This window comes from Malaya genurostris, chromosome 3 (genome assembly GCF_030247185.1).
Source record: "Malaya genurostris strain Urasoe2022 chromosome 3, Malgen_1.1, whole genome shotgun sequence".
NCBI lineage: Eukaryota > Metazoa > Arthropoda > Insecta > Diptera > Culicidae > Malaya > Malaya genurostris.
The window spans coordinates 199,005,230-199,022,990 of record NC_080572.1 but is presented as its reverse complement, the minus strand read 5'-3'; the positions used below and the strand labels follow the sequence as shown (position 1 = coordinate 199,022,990).

General features: G+C 34.9%; 1 protein-coding gene across 3 annotated transcripts in view; it reads right to left on the bottom strand.

Moving 5' to 3' along the window:
• Positions 1–1,612: 1,612 nt before the first annotated feature.
• LOC131437800 (cAMP-dependent protein kinase type II regulatory subunit) overlaps positions 1,613–17,761 on the bottom strand; it is a 277,219-nt gene continuing 261,070 nt past the window's right edge. For all 3 annotated transcript variants that reach the window (XM_058607383.1, XM_058607384.1, XM_058607385.1), the window contains one exon: positions 1,613–5,250. In XM_058607383.1, coding sequence (XP_058463366.1) covers positions 5,120–5,250 — 131 coding nt within the window. In that variant the 3' untranslated portion in view covers positions 1,613–5,119. The remainder of the gene's footprint in view (positions 5,251–17,761) is intronic.

Genomic DNA, 17,761 nt, shown 5'->3' with positions numbered 1-17,761 from the left:
ATCCCGGCACGTTGCAGTCCCGTTCCGGATACGTCACGGCCTAGTGTGAATAGCGCTTTACTTGTCTCCAGTCAAGTAACTTATTGAATAAATTCAATAAGCGTCTTTTGGCAGAGTCGGGAAAATTTTTCAACAAGTTGAATTTGAGTTTGTCTAAACCCGGAGCTTTATTGTTACATGACAAGAGCGCAAGTGAGAACTCTACCATCGAAAAAAGTGCTTCGTTTGTATTTGATGTCGCGGCGCGAGAGATCTTCTGGTCCGGAGCAGAGTCTGGGTATACTTTTTAGCGAAATCGAATATCCAGCGGTTAGAATATTCCTCGCTTTCGTTCGTGGTGTTTTGGTTGCGCATTCGTTGGGCTGTGTTCCAAAGAGTGCTCATCGATGTTTCTTTTGTTAATCCGTCAACAAACCGGCGCCAGTAACCGCGTTTTTTTGCTTTAATTAAGTTCTTCATTTGCGTGTCTAACGTTGCGTAATTATGGTAATTATCAGGTGTTCCATTGGCTCTAAACTGTTTGAACGCTGAGGTTCTTTCCGCGTTCAGTGATGAGCACTCTTTGTCCCACCATGGATTGGGAGGACGGATGTTAGTTTTCGCGCCGAGTACACGTTTCGTCTGAGCTTGAATCGCGGAGTCGAGAATCAAGGCAGCCAAAAACGTGTACTCTTCCTCCGAAGGAAGTTCTTGTGTTGTTTCCAGTTTCTCAGACATCGAATTTGCGTAATATTTCCAATCAATATTTCGTGTGAGGTCATACGAAACATTGATTGTCTCCGATGGTCTTAATCCGCTGGCGATTGAAATTACGATAAGTAGATGATCTCCCTCGTACTATTATCTGTGCTCAAACGTTAATTTATCTGTAAAAAAGATGTTTTCCGTTCTCCACGAATCGGTTGTGCTACTATTGTGCAGTGAATTGTCGTCATTGAAAGTAGGAATGTAAACGATCTCAGAATATATGGCATCATCACAAGTCTTGTGGATTGTTGTGCTATATAAATATTTAGAAGGTCTTAGACTTGTGATACAGAAATAACATGACAGTAAACGTAAACAATTGTAATACAATAACCTTCACTCGGGCACAGTCACAAATTTTGTTTGAATACTCCATAACAACAGTTCCAGTGGAAAAATTTAAAGTGTCTGTTAAAAACGCCGGTAAAAGGCACACCGAGAATTAGGTACATAAGCAATCCTGGGTACGGGCCTGATTCTGATCAATAACGGAGTAGCAGAATCGGAATAAGCACAAATTGGCTTAAGTAACACATTTTTTCGGACATTTGTGCCTTTGATTTGGAGATCAATAACGGAAAAGAGCAACACAAGGGCGGTCTCTAATGCTAATGCTAAAGTCTTCAGACAGACTACCGATCTTGTAGTGACAAGAAGTAGGGAGACAAATCCAAGAACTAAAATCTATCCGTGAGGAGAAAATTTTCAGTATTCTTGACATTCCAAAACATACAGATAATATGAGCTCATTTGAGATCCATCGAATCAACAGACACATCAGGGTGGCACATCGTCTTGGTATCAGTTTCAGCGGCCGTGGTTACATTTCTTTCGATTCTACTCGCAATCAATTAGATAGGAGCAATTTAAGTGGTTTTCCATATGTAATTTCATTCTTCTGGTTTACTACCTTAATACGACACCTTTCAATAACGAGACAGTAACAGTATGCTTTTTGTGTGTTTGTAGTTTTTCGCCATCTTAATGTTGTTTTATTTTTGTTGATCATCAATGTTGTGTAGTTGTGTATATACGCAAGTTTTGCTCGGTGTTCCAGGCTTGATTAAAGTTTGCGCTTGCATGTGTGTGTATGTTTGTGTATAATCATTTGTAATCATTCAATAGCTTAAAAGTCTACTAAGTAATGCACTATCTTGCTAGCAATGAAATTTCAATAGACAAACGAAGAGTTTAGATATGAATAGTGAAAACAACCATTTACGGTTACGCAATGCTAATACGTTTGAAGTTGGGGAAAGTAAAACGTGTATGTTGTGTAATATTATTTCACGTTAGGATATTGATATTCATATTTACGTTAAACATAGATATTTTTTTCCGTGGCAATGTAGGCAAACTATTTAAATGATCGACACAAAACATCGGTATCAAACTCAACGTTAATGATTACATCGTTTTTTGTTCTTCATTTAATAAAAGTAGAATAGTAAAGCAATAAGTGCTGCTAAGTTTACATAATTATTGATGTTGTCTAGTGCTTTACTGGGCAATTGTGTTTTCTTTCTCTTCTGTCGTCATTCGGTTCTCATTTTGAACGACTATGACTTCGTTCTCCTGCTTCAAGTCAGTCAAAATAGCTGATTACTTTAAAAAAACGAAAATGTCCAGCATTTTCTACGCAAAAATATATTCTCTACCATAGTTTGGGTAGTATTGTAACTGCAATCAACCCTTCAATAACTTAAGAACTAATTATAAGCTCTTATCGAAAGAAATGGCGTGCTGTTCCCGAAATAAGTAACAAGTGTTTTCTTTTGTGCAGAACCGCCGTTCGCTACTTCTAGACTGTTGATCGGAGAAAAGCTTGAAGTAGGTCACTATAGCGATGATGGTGCGTTTGTGTGTTGTTGAGGATAAAGTATGTGTGGGTGAGTGTGTGTGGGTGTAGTTTTTGATGGTAGTAATAGATCGTTCTGCTAGGTTTTGTTGTTGTATATATTGTCTTACAAGGGTAAAAACACACGTGTGTAAGCTCATGTTATATATCTCTCCAAAAGTATGAAAAGTCTACAATTTGCAGTGAAATATGTCCGAAAGAGTTTGTGTCTTGGTTAGTTGGTTCACATGTAAAGATTTTCAATAACGCGTCTACGCTACCTTTTTTCTCCTAACGTAACATTTAGCTTTAGATTTTTTTCTCTCCTGCTAGAATTCGCATTGAGAGATTAAGAGCGTTTGATTGTTTATGGATGGATAAGCCTTTGAGAGAAGGCGCTGGAAGAGAGAGAGAGGTAAGTTGTTGTGCTGCATCGAATACCGATTGGGGTCTGTGAGTAACAACGCAGTGCTGATAGTATAGCAAACTGAAATCCAATCCAACCGCAAATTGATACTTGAAAAAAAAAATATATTTCGTTCTTCCAATGCCAATGGTGAAGTATTACCGAGTGGTTTGTATTGTTTTTCATTCTAGTACTACACTAGTTTGCCTTAACTCAGTTGAAACCGTTCTTAGTCCGGCAGGCTGTGCGTTTTACCTTGAACTTTGGAATTTAATTTTTTTTAACTTAACAAACAAAAATCTACTTTGCAGTTGCAGTGCGCATTTGAGCTTACTTGGAAAAGTAACGAAATCATAATAATTTGTTTATCACTAGCTGCCGAAAATCACCGAATTGACCGTTGGAAAACTACTGCCTCTGGAAGATGTCTGCTCTTCAGCCGATCTCTCTCTCAGGAACATTGATACGATCTATTTCGCGTTTGTTTTTGTCTTTGTATAATTGTGTCTGATGCCATCGGACGATTCCGGATGACTTCTTTGCGCGGAGTTATAAGTATGCTTACATGTATAAAACTGCATTGAGTTGCTCTCCACCTTCGATATGACACCTTTCTATGATTCATTTCGGTAACGCGCGCTTACGTGTGCTACCGTGTTTTTTTCTTCTTCTCTTGTTTGAAGATTGGAAAAGCTATCGCTTCATTCTGCAGTTTCGCTCGCTACATTGATTAATTGTCTAACCATTTGAAGATTCTAGCTTTGTGTATACTTGATACTTTTGTTCTAATTTCGTTTCCCCTATATTTTGAAGCAGCGTCAAGTCTTATCATTTATCAGTTTCATTCCTCGCGGTGTCATCTTAATGGCTCTACCAAAAAGTATATTTGTCTCTTTTTTTTATATCTAGGTTTTAAATATATTTCTGCTTAAATTTCCTTAAATTAAATCTCTGCTGAAGATTTTTTTTCTTATTAATTTATCTTATAGGGTGATATAATGTATTACTTTCATATTAAACACTGTTTAAAGTACCCTTAATTCTACCATTTTGCTGCTAGTTAAACTGCTTTTTTTGTGTTTTTTTATTGTTTTTTTTCTTCTTAGATTCAAATAAATAACAGAAATAATTTAAAATCTTGCTTATTACTTTCTTTTCATGTTTTCAGCATTGATCATCTTATGTAATAAATTTCTTTTTTTTATCATTATTTTTACTAGAACATTTTGCTTTTGTTGTAATTTGCTTGATTTATGAATATTTGATCAAAAAATTCCACTTACTTTTTTTTTATTGATTATTACCATCAAGTTACAATCATCTGCTGTTTTTGTTATCAATATTTTTGATGTTACGGTTTTTTTTGTGTGGTTTTCAATTGTTTACTGCTATAACACATTTAGTTTTGTTTTTATCTCAAAATTTTCCATATATTTGGCAATGACTCCATTCTAGGAAACAGCTAGAACTAAAAAAAAATGAAAGCTTTCTCCGCATGTTTGCTTGTTATATAATATCTAGTAATTTAATCTTGATTCATCAGTTGTCTGGCATATTTGATCGAAAACTAATGCTGGTGGCGACGGTGGTAAGTTCAAAATTCGCCCTCTTCCTTCCTGTGAGAGTGTTTCAGTGAAATGTCACCTCACTCAGGCAATAATAAAATATCTCTTTCGCTCGAATTCGCAATTGTCTATCCCTTCTCTAATCTAGTAGTTCACTACAAATTTCTCGCAAAAAAATGATGGCAACCTGCTGCGTCGATATTAAAATTTACTAACATTACTCAATTCACTTCCGGCGACGGTCCGTTTACGAGAGGTGCTCTGCCGTAGCCGAACTGTATAATCGCTCTGGCTTTGATTATCCAGACCCTACCGGGTTAGGGACCTTTGAGCTATGCTGCTGTTGCTCTTCGATGGTATTCGGATGTCAAACTCAAAAGCCAGCACCCGCGACTGGATTCTAGTCAGAGATAAAATACATTCCGGCTAACGGCAGTTACTGCTACTAAATTGTACTACCTGGTACTATTCTGTAGTGTACGTTTGTGTTGGGCGATTTCTAATAGTACGGGTAGTACCAGTTGCTTCTACTACTACTACTTGGGAAGTTTTGTGTGACACCGCTTATCGGATGTCAGATATGTTGTTTTTGCTGCCGAAGATTTTCACCAGCTGCGACTCGTAATCCCCGATGTTACGCTTCATAAGGTCCATACATGGGCCGAGCAGCCGTTCAAAAGCGTCCACATCCAAAACTGCAAGAGACAAATGTAAAGCTTTGGTCAATATCGGCTGATGAGTGTAAAATTTATGACACAATAAAAGCCAATTCCGATAGTTTGATATATAGGAAAAAGATACGTTACCTTTATTATAAATATATCTTTTTTTTAGAACTGTTAAAGAGAATACATGCATGATTGTTTAAAACAAACCTACTAAATAAGCAACACAGTTGAAAAAAGGTGACCGAGACCTAGTGGAATTCGGATAAAATGTAGAACGACTCGGCTATCAAAATTCTTTGACTCTGTGTGAAATTCTTCAACGAAGTTGACTCATTCGAGTGAACTTATCCGAGTCCAAGATATTGTAATTTTCACCGTCGGTTAAAAAAGATTGCGATGCGATAAGATAGCGACAAAATGCCGCAAAGATAATAAAACTGTGATTCGCATCGATTCAACCCCTTCGAGACCACGAACCAGAAAATATATTTTTTAAATTGACCGTTACAACGACAAATTTCTTTTACCAGAATAATTATTATTTAAACTTCAATCATAATGAATTCATTTTGATAATGTGTATGTGATCTGCCATCGGCTACAACTTGCACGGATTTTTTTTCAAGCGTGTGCTATTTATTTGACATATTTTTTATTTTGTGATTAGTATGCTTCCTTTTCATTCATATTTTGTATTAATCGACGCCTTGGTCTTAAAAACCTCGTGCTATATTCGAAACATTGTCGATTTTAACTATAAAAATAAACTATCACAAATAATTGTAAATCGTCCACTCTAAAAAGTTGGTCGTCTTTGACAGATATATATTTGTTGATGCTTTCAATGAACAATGAAATATTACTTGTCGCTAAGGAATATTACCAGTTGAAACTGCAATTGATCTCAATCCACCAGTCGATTAATTTTTCTTGTAGCTCTAATGCTAGTTAATTTCAATACAACTGGCAGCGAATGGGTTAAAACAACTGTCCAATATTCTGGCAGAGATGTCAGGTAAAATTTTTGGGCATCTGCGTACTAGAAATGCTCTTATGCGAGCCCAAAATATAAAATTATGTCGAGAAAAACCAAACAATAATCTGGTGGCGACGTAATAGCAAAAGTCATCAAATTGGACGATTGTTTATAAAAACTTCGAAAATATGCAAAAAAGTCTGCTTAATTGCAAAGTTTGCTAACAACCGAAATTGCAAATTTACATACCAATCTGCAAACCTGGCATCTGTGGTTCTGACGCTCATTACTTCGCAATTCTGCGATGATTCCGTCGCATTCTATGTCCAGCTGAAAACCACTATATAATGACTTTTTCACAATGGAATTATCAAAAAAAATATCATCCTAAACAGCCCTCTCAGTAGGCCGTTCAATTTTGTTGGTTTTTGAGCGCTTGTTGAACGACATATTGCACGAAATATTCGTTCAATTTGCTGGAACGGTTTGTTGTTTTTTCTCTTGCAAAAATAGTGTGAAAATTAAGTGTTACCTTTACATAGAAAGAAAATTTGTTGTTATTCTACGTGAAGTAGAAATATTGTGCAAGTATGTATTGTTAGTTTAAACAAATAAGTGAAAAAAAACTTCAGAAATTCTGCAGTAAAACTAGTCCAACGGGGCTCCAACTCCCCATGTTAAAAATGGACCTCTGTCTGCCGGGTTTGTTGAACGAAAAAAATGGCATTCGGTTCAACGGTCTGTTTCAAAATCGGCAAACGAAGGTCCCGTGTTGGCCTCCCGTTGAACGATTGATTGGACTTTCATTGGACCAATGATCCAACATATTGGACCAATGAAGGACCACCGTTGAACGATTTTTCTAAGTGGGAGTGTTGGTGATTGCCGAAAATTTGACTGAAACTGCTATATTGCTATCTATATTGTATACAAAATTTTCAATCCGGTAGAAAATGCTACAAGAACTCGAGTCTCTCAATGCATGAACCGCGAGAGAATTTCTCTACATTTCTTCGCTCCACTTCATACTCCGAGTATTTCACGGCCCTTAAGAAAATTTACAGTCTGATAATGATCGTTGCTGTGTGGAATTTCCCAAGAGAGAATCACAAGTTGACAATTATCGCAGAAAATCGAGTCGATGATTCAACTTGATGATTCTTATACCAGGTTGCAATATTTCAAAACCCTTGTTTGGAGCATTCACATACATTTTCATAGACATAACTTATACAAAGTTTATATGCAGCAACAGTAAAATGATTCTATCGCAATTATCAACTGCCTGTCCAGAATCAGATCGCGAAACGAGAATAAGCGACCGTTTGTTGCTTCAGAGAGGATCCCCACAGCAGCGTGCTAACCTATGATTCTCAGAAATGTCATCGAGAGAAATTCGCTCTCGCACTGGTGTCGATTCTATGTTAAATGAGCCATGCCGGGTTTTTGTTGTTGCGACGATTTCCGTCTCTCTTTGATGGCACTGATTCAATCGTGTGAAGAGTTGCCAGTGAACGTTCTTTGATACGATAAAAGGCATCCTTGATCCTAAAAAGTCCTAATTAGTTTAAATTTTTATTCAATATTCTGAACTGTGATAGGGTAAGTGCTCCCTATTTCATCTCATTTGTAAGGACGTCGCCTTCAAACCCCGATTTAGCCACTATAATCACTATAACTATTTCATATTACTGCTTCATTCGCCTTGCTCCACGCTGAGAATTGATTCACATTTCTTGAAAATTTAACTAACATTCATGAAACAGCTAAAATTACTTATAATGTGTTCACTACTCTGCTCCTAATTTCATCTCAATGGATTTTTATCCATCCTATCGTTGATCCTTTATTCATCCTACAAAATAGCAATGGCGACAGCAATCAAAACAAAATATTCCACTATTACACTCTCAGGTTCAAAATGTCAGAATTCTTCTTAAAAACGGCCTAATGCAAACTATGAGACAACATACGATATTTTCAGGACCAGTTTGAAATCATTTCAACGTTTAAAAATTTTTCGGTCGTTTCCGTTACGTTTCGCTTTGAATTTAAAACTTCACTGTAAAGTTAATTTGGTGAACTTTAAATGAAAATCAAAATGTAATTGTTACTATTAATTCATTAGCCCTTCTTAAAACAAAGTGTAGAGCCAAAGATGCCATTTATACAGATTTATTTGTATTGTATAGATTTTTGCGTTCGCATACTGATTTAAATCAAAGTGCAGATTTTATACAGATTTCCTAAATTTAATACAGATTTGTACAGGTTCATAGAAAGTGAGAAGTAAAAAAATAGACTTTTCTCTCTGAGTATCTTTTAGTATTTGATTGCAATGATTCTTTAAAAACTTATTAATCAACGGACAAATCACATGTTAAAGTGGAAATCTTTTATGTAGATAATTGATGATGAATACTGACAAACATTTATATTAAAATTTGGAATCAATCCGAACTGATTTATATATATATATATATATATATATATATATATATATATATATATATATATATATATATATATATATATATATATATATTATATATATATATATATATATATATATATATATATATATATATATATATATATATATATATATATATATATATATATATATATATATATATATATATATATATATATATATATATATATTGTTATATATTGTTATTGTATATATTAACTCGTTGAATATTCTCGTGAGCGGGGCAATGACTACGGAGATATAAAGAACTATCTGTTAACATCATTTCATTAGATAGAGCAGATAGAGCAGATATAGACTTTCTATGCAACGGAATACATATTTTTGCCTTTCTCTATTGAAAGGTATTAGAATTGCTGGAAAAACCGACTTTCGAACGGAGCCTCGGAGACCCATAGTGTTATATACCATTCGACTCAGTTCGTCGAGATCGGAAAATGTCTGTGTGTGTGTGTGTGTGTATGTATGCGTGTGTGTATGTGTGTGCACTTTTCGAAGATATTTGAACGCGCTCAATTTTCTCAGAGATGGCTCAACCGATTTTAACAAACTTGGGCTCGTTTGAAAGCTACTGTCGGGCCATTAATCAAGTTCGAAGATCAAATGGCTGTGACTTTTGGTTCCGGAGATATGATTGTATAAGTGACGTAACCGACAAAAAGCGTTGTATTTGAACGCGCTCAATTTTCTCAGAGATGGCTGAACCGATTTTAACAAACTTGGGCTCGTTTGAAAGCTACTGTCGGGCCATTGATCAAGTTCGAAGATCAAATGGCTGTGACTTTTGGTTCCAGATATATGATTGTATAAGTGACGTAACCGACAAAACACGTTGATTTTTACCGCTCTTATATATATAAGGGTGCCAAAATTTTGGGATCACCTCTTTTGTCGTTAAGTTCTAGTGCTCAAATGTTTAAGCACTTCGAAAAAAGCCTTCATGCAAAATTTGACCTAAATCGGACATGCTTAAGGGGTGCTGCCCGGTGGTAAAGGTTTGACAATTTTCGATCTTGAAAAAGCACCATAGGGGGAAGTACATGAAATTTCCAAAATCGAAATTTTTTTTGGATGCCAAAACTCTTAAAACTGCATAAAACATCGAAATTTAGTGTCATCTCAAAAAAAAAGTCCCAAAAAGTCGATTTTTTCAAAAAAAAATTATTTTGAGATGACACTAAATCTCGACGTTTCATGCAATTCTAAGCCTTTTGGCATCAAAAATTTTTTTTCGATTTCGAAAATTTCATGTACTCCCCCCTATGGTGATTTTTCAAGATACATGAAAATTTCACTAAGTGGACTAAGAAGGCTTTTTTTTTAGATTAGCATCACTGTTCTCATACAAATAGGCAACGCAAATGTCAAGCACTAGTTTGGAAAAATGATGCTGACTGTGTGACATAAACACTGAAGCATGCTTTTGTGAACTACTCGAATCAATCTGAATCAATTGGTGTCTAAATTTATTTTATAACATATGAAACATATTTTCATGAGACTGTTATGAAAGAAGAGAAAGGCATTATCACACCACTAGGTGGATTAAGGAGGGTTTTTATGGAAATATCTGGCATCTCTGTGCACAGCCGATAAAACACACACACTTCACAGCGTTATGTTGACGTATAGCGGAATGAAACCAGTGCTACTAGATTTGCCACAATGGTTATTTCATTAGTATTTAACACGCTCTTTCTGGTAATATTCGAAGCAAAAACAGTTTTATTGAAGTATTAATATCAATAATATAATTAAACTAATGTCACGGATACCAAAATCATACTTTTTGATAATAATTTGAAGTAGAAAAACAATTTATTTTTTGTAACATCATGAGAAAACTTGGCAACTTTGCGAAACCAAATGAGATGAAAACAAAGCGCAATCAAGTGAACTAAGTGAAAAACATTCATCTCATAGTTTTTAAAGACTTTTATTGTTTGTCGGGTAGTTTTTGAAGTTTTAAATCATTAATTAAACAAGTGGCAAGTGAACATTACTAATTATGAAGTCATCCAGCATTCAATGGTAGTGTAATTGTGCGAAAAAGTGATCATGTTTTGAGACGAATCGATTAGTAGATAATCAGAAACATGACGAACTGTAAATCTTGAGACGGAAATGTGTCCTAAATTGAAAAGTGAGTTTATTTTAAATGAAAAAAACGATAAACGAAGAACTTAAAACCATTTCTTTCAATAGGAAAGTGTGACAACAGCTTTTATAATCATTTTAAAACATTTCACAGTTTGGTTCAGGTAGGTTGTAGAATATTATTCATGTTCAAAGTAATGAGGTGAAGGGATGAGATGGAAATAGGAGCTCAGATGAAATAGGGAGCCGTTGCCCTAAATATGAATAGAGCGAAAACTGAAATATTTTCTAACTACTAGATTAATGTGATTCTCGTGGATCGATCGTAGGTTGAAGAATTGCTTTTCCGTCTAAATCGTTGCAATGCACGTCAGCTTAGAATTAAAGATCTTTACATCAGTTTGCTTTCCTACCTCATCCGAGACAGTCGACATAGTAAACCGCTTACTGCCAAGCCGAAGGAAAATAGGAACAATTAGCGAAATTAGCAAACCTAACGAACAAAGGTTCATTCCGGTCAATCGTTATTGACTTCAAGCGGAGTCGTACTCGAAATTTGTTACTATAAAAAGAAATTTGCTCATGGAGCGAATCCACATCGACCTAAAGACGATGATTGTGATTCAACTGAACAAAAGTAATAGTGCAATATACATCCACTTTAACTCTGTAAGCGAGACAACAACAACATACGCTATGTCGTGCATGAAAACGTGAACTACAACAGTACTGTGTTCGTGCGTATTATTATTTGCTATGATTTAAAGATTACAGATTCATTTTTATAAAATCCGGATTTCAATCCAATTCATTTGATGGACATCTTACGCCATTGACAGCACGCCTAAAACCATCGTTTAGATTTACGTCTTCTGAGACTAATTTCTAATTGAAATTTGTTTTTATCCTACTTGAAAGACTGAATCATTTTTGTAAAATTTTGTCTTTCTACAAAACACGTTCTCATGAATTCAGCCATACACAGAAAAAAATAACGACAGGATTTGTAAATAAATAGTACTATAGAATAGACATCAGTTGAATCGAAAATTCGATTCAGACCCATCCTTGATCTAAAACTAAATTGGAATGCATGAATTTTTTTAATGAAAAGGACTGTATATTTATAATGATGCTTAGTTTTGCTTTAAAAGTACATTGAAAAATAAAGCACAGTAAGTAACTTTGAATTTTATTTAGTGCTTCAACTATGCACTGTAGATGTTATATTACAATAAAATGCGGGAATGGTTGAACTTTATATACGTTATAGGATTGGCTAGAAAACATCAAGCCTCCTATCACCATTCACTTTGATGAGGAATGCCGAAAGACTCGGTACTCGCTGAGAGTAAGTAATAATAGTAAAGTATAGTGACTCTTTCGTCTGGTGTTAAAAATAATGCTCTATTTTTCATTACTCGACTGTAATTTATTGCAAAAGTTGATGCCTAGAGGTTACTTATTGGTCGATATCACAAAAAAAAGTTCATGTATAGTTAATGTTAATTCCTTATATCACATTTTGGTGGGGAAAGGGTTCCAATCAGCTTTACAGCCCAGTCCAAAATGTGTTTCCTCCCCCTTAGTTTGTATTATTACCCAAGAGTTTTTATTATTTATTTATGTTGGTTTTCTTACCTTTGGTCATAGTTTATATTGTTTTACCTTAATTCCAGTGGTTCTATTCAATTGTGTTTCGTAAGTGTCTTTTGTTGTCATTCTATTTTATTTCCATTCCGTACTTTTGCTGATTTGTTATTTTATTTCCTTAAATGTAAAAGTTGCAGTATGCAGTATGCAGTGGTGTTTTTTAATGACATCTTTGTGAGGCCGGCCATGATGGTTTGACGGAAAAGAACTGAGGACATGCGTTTTTATTTAAATTATATTCCCATAAGTATTACTACATCATGTTCACATTTCGTTATCTTCGGTTGATCCTTGACAGTGTTACCATCCACTCAGGCACTTTTGGGCATCTGGTGTACACTGACTCACAATCGAAATGCATCACTACCAATTTGATACAACGCACCCAAAGGCACGGTAAAATGTATATTGTACATACACACAAACACATACATACATACATACACACAGGCACACATACACATACACACATGCATACATACCCACATGTATTCCACACACAAGCATTACAACATTGAGTTACTATTCCTACTCTAATAGATCCTAACTAAAACTAGTGTGCCAATAGTCATCTCATTAGTAGAGTCACCATGTTATTTTAGCAATCACTCGACTTTCAATAAATGAATTGTGATAAAATCGAATACAAAGTCTTTGCCTCGTCTCTAAGAAGCAATAACGCATAGCAGTAGTTCGGAAATGGTTCAATACTGCTGTTTTAGCGAAGCAGAATGCTCCAAATTTCATGTTACTTCTGAAATTAATCTATCGAACAGATAACAGATCTCACTATAACTAATGGTTCTCGTATATGAAATGACTAATAGATTTGAGATGAATGGGAGTACCGTTACCCAATTTCTATCTCTTCTAATGATCGATCGCTAATCCTGATCTGAAACGGTGGCCTTCATTACCATTCTTGCATGCAGTTACTCTTACACTTCACTCACACATCATCCCACCCATCAGGTCCCAAACGATACATCCTCACAGTACAAACTGGATGAACATCGTTTGACAGCTATCAGTGGTTTGTCCATTAGTTAAGTTATTATTATTTCGTTCTATTCTACAATATTCTATCTCATTCCACAGTAATCCATTGTACACAAACCACCAATAAACGTCAAATATGGACTCGATTCATCATTCATTTGTTGTCATCGTGTGAAACCCAATTGGGGTACGTTCACTTCACTTTTTTTTTTTTTTTTTAAATAACTATTAATTGGAATATGAGTTAAAATTAAATTATTAAGATTTAAATTGGGTGTTCAGCCACAAGTGGTGACTTTTCAGCCCTATTATATATATGATTTGGTTATTACCATGAGGACATTATTTGCTTCCGCAATTCTGAGATTTTTGTGTAGGGAAAATTCTAAACCTACTTGTATTGTGTAATGGGGAAAAGGAACTTATATACTAACTTACTAACTAATACAGAGATCGAATCGATTCAATTGAAGATTGCATCGATTTTTGTCGGAATTTGCTTATAATATTATGTGACATTACATCTAATGGTTCTATATTTGTGAGTCTGTGTAACTCATTTGTACTAAACCAGGGAGGACGCTTCAAAATCATTTTCAGAATTTTATTCTGAATCCTTTGAAGCGTTTTCTTCCTGGTGGAACAACAGCTTGACCAAATTGGTACCGCATAAAGCATGGCTGGTCTGAAAATTTGTTTATAAATTAACAATTTGTTTTTTAGACAGAGCTTAGAATTTCTGTTTATAAGAGAATACAAACATTTAATATATTTATTACACTTTGCCTGGATTCCTTCAATGTGATCCTTGAAAGTGAGATTTTTGTCATACGTTAAACCTAAGTATTTAGCTTGATCAGACCATGTCAATTCCAAGCCATTCAATTTGAGAATGTGACTATTGTTTGGTTTAAGAAAAGAAGCTCTTGGCTTGTGAGGAAAGATAATTAATTGCGTTTTTGCTGCATTTGGTTTAATTTTCCATTTTGACAGATAATCACTGAAAATATTTAAACTTCTTTGTAGGCGACTGCAGATCACTCTTAGATTTCTACCTGTGGCTAACAGACTTGTGTCGTCACAGAATAGCGATTTCTGACAACCAACGGGTAGATTTGGAAGATCAGAAGTGAAAATATTATACAAGATTGGAGCTACACTCGAACCCTGCGGAACACCGGCTCGTACGGGTAGCAATTCAGATTTACAATTCTGATAGCTAACCTGAAGAGTACGATCAGTTAAATAATTTTGAATCATTTTGATCAAATAAATAGGAAACTGGAAATTAGACATTTTTGCTATTAAACCTTTGTGCCAAACACTGTCGAATGCTTTTTCTATGTCTAGAAGAGCAACTCCAGTGGATAACCCAGAAGATTTATTTGATTTTATCATGTTCGTTACTCTGACAAGTTGATGAGTAGTTGAATGTTCATGACGAAATCCAAACTGCTCTGGTAAAAAAATTGAATTCTCATTTATATGAGTCATCATTCTCAACAAGATAATTTTTTCAAAAAGTTTACTGATAGAAGAAAGTAAGCTAATTGGGCGATAACTTGATGTTTCTGCTGGGTTTTTATCAGGTTTTAGGATAGGAATTACTTTAGCGTTTTTCCATCTTTTTGGGAAGTAAGCTAATGAAAAACACTTGTTGAAAATTTTAACCAGGAGTCTCAAGGCAACATCGGGAAGATTTTTAATAAGAATATTAAAAATTCCATCATTACCAGGAGCCTTCATGTTTTTGAGTTTCCTAATAATTGATTTAATTTCATCAAAATTCGTCTCAATAATGTCATCGTGTGATAACACTTGGGTTGAAATATGATCATATTTCAGTGAGACTTCATTTTCAATAGGACTCACAACGTTTAAATTAAAATTGTGGACACTCTCGAACTGCTGAGCAAGTTTTTGAGCTTTTTCACCATTTGTAAGAAGTATTTGATTTCCTTCCTTGAGAGCAGGAATTGGTTTCTGAGGTTTCTTAAGAACCTTAGAAAGTTTCCAGAAAGGTTTAGAATATGGTTTAATTTGTTCAACTTCTTTAGCGAAATTTTCATTTCGCAAAAGAGTAAATCTATGTTTAATTTCTTTTTGTAAATCCTTAACTATGTTTTTCATAGCAGGATCACGAGAACGTTGATATTGTCGGCGACGAACATTCTTCAACCGAATGAGCAGTTGAAGATTGTCATCGATGATAGGAGAATTTAATTTAGTTTGAGCTTTGGGAACTGAAAGATTTCTAGCTTCGATAATATAATGATTCAAATTATCAATTGCTGTGTCAATGTCCGCAGAATTTTCTAAAATAGTTTCATGATCCACATGATTTTCAATGTGAGATCTGTAATCCAACCAATTAGCTCTATGATAGTTGAAAATAGAACTAATTGGATTAATTATAGCTTCGTTGGAAAGTCTGAATGTTACAGGAAGATGATCTGAGTCAAAGTCAGCATGAGTAATCGGTTCACTACAAATGTGACTTTGATCTGTTAGAACCAGATCAATTGTAGACGGGTTTTTCACGGAAGAGAAACAAGTAGGATTACTGGGATGAAGAACTGTGAAGTAACCAGCTGAGAGTTGATTATGAAGTATTTTACCATTACTGTTATTTTGCCTACAATTCCACTGGACATGCTTAGCATTTAAGTCCCCTATTACGAAAAATTTCGATCGATATCTTGTAAGTTTTTGCAAATCGCCTTTAAAGAAATTTATTTGTTCGCCGGTGCATTGGAATGGCAAATATGCTCCAGCGATGAAATAAATTCCATGAATGGTTTCAACTTCGATTCCCAAGCTTTCAATAACTTTAGTATTGAAAGAAGGTAAAATTCGATGTTTAATTTGCCGTTGGACAAAAATGGCAACTCCACCACCCATTCCAGTAAACCTGTCAAATCGATGAACCACATAATGTGGATTACTTTTCAATTTGACATTTGGTTTAAGAAAAGTTTCTGTCACAATGGCAATATGGATTTTGTGAACTTTGAGAAAATTATAAAATTCATCTTCACTCGATTTCAAAGATCGAGCATTCCAATTTAAAATATTCAAATAATTATTTAACATCACTGTTAAATTTTAAATTCATTATAATATTATTTGCAAATTTCCATCCGATTTGAAATACTTCAAAAAGTGATGAAGTCGAATTCATTTGGATGATCATTTGAAAAAGTTGATCTTGTAGGTAGATCATTTTATTTTCAGTTATATCGCCTAAATCGACTTCATTTAAAGAAGCGAATGGCATTGAAGGAATATTTGTAGGTAGACTGCCATTAGAAGAAGATGATTTGGCCGGTCTACCTATTAATAAATTGTTTTCGTTAGAAGAAGAACTGCAAGGCGGTCCTGTGTTTTGATTATTTACATTAGAAGAAATAGGTGATAGATTTCTACCTAATATACCAGCATAACTGACATTAGAAGAAGATGATGACGAGGTCGATCTACCTGTCAATAAATTGTTTTCGTTAGAAGATGAATTGGCAGGCGTACCTGTATTTTCAGGTATGTTCTGTAAATTTAAGGTCGTTGATTTGACTTGTTGTCGAAGCGAACGAGCGTTTAAAATTTTTTCCCTGACAGGACATTTCAAATAATTGGATTTATGATTTCCATTGCAATTTGAACATGAAAATTTATCAGTGGTTTCATTCATTGGACAAACGTCTTTCGAATGCGATTTACCACAATTCAAACACCGTATATCCATATGACAATTTTTGGTTCCATGACCGAAGCCTTGGCAACGACGACATTGCGTTAAGTTTGCAATACGATTATGCCGTTTATAATGTTCCCAATGAATTTTAATGTGGGAAATGAAACGTACTTTTTCTAAAGTTTTCAAATTGTTTACATCACTTCGATTGAAGTGTATTAGGTAAAGTTCATGGGAAATTCCAGAGCGTGGTTTAGAAGTACCATTCGCTCTTTTTTTCATAAGTATTACTTGGGAAGGGGCAAAACCAAGCAATTCTTTTAGTTCATTTTTAATTTCATCAATACTTTGATCATTTGATAATCCTTTCAAGACAGCCTTGAAGGGTCTGTCTGATTTTATATCATATGAATAAAATTTATGAAGTTTCTCGGACAAATATCGAATAAGACGTTCGTAATCTTCCAATCCATCCACCAAGACTCGACATTCTCCTCTTCGTCCGATTTGAAATGAGACTTTTACTTCCGGGAGAAAAGTAGAAAGCTCAGTACGGAATGCTTTGAAGTCGGAAATCATCACCGTCACTGGTGGCATAGATTGATGTTTCTTCCCAGAACGACAAGCG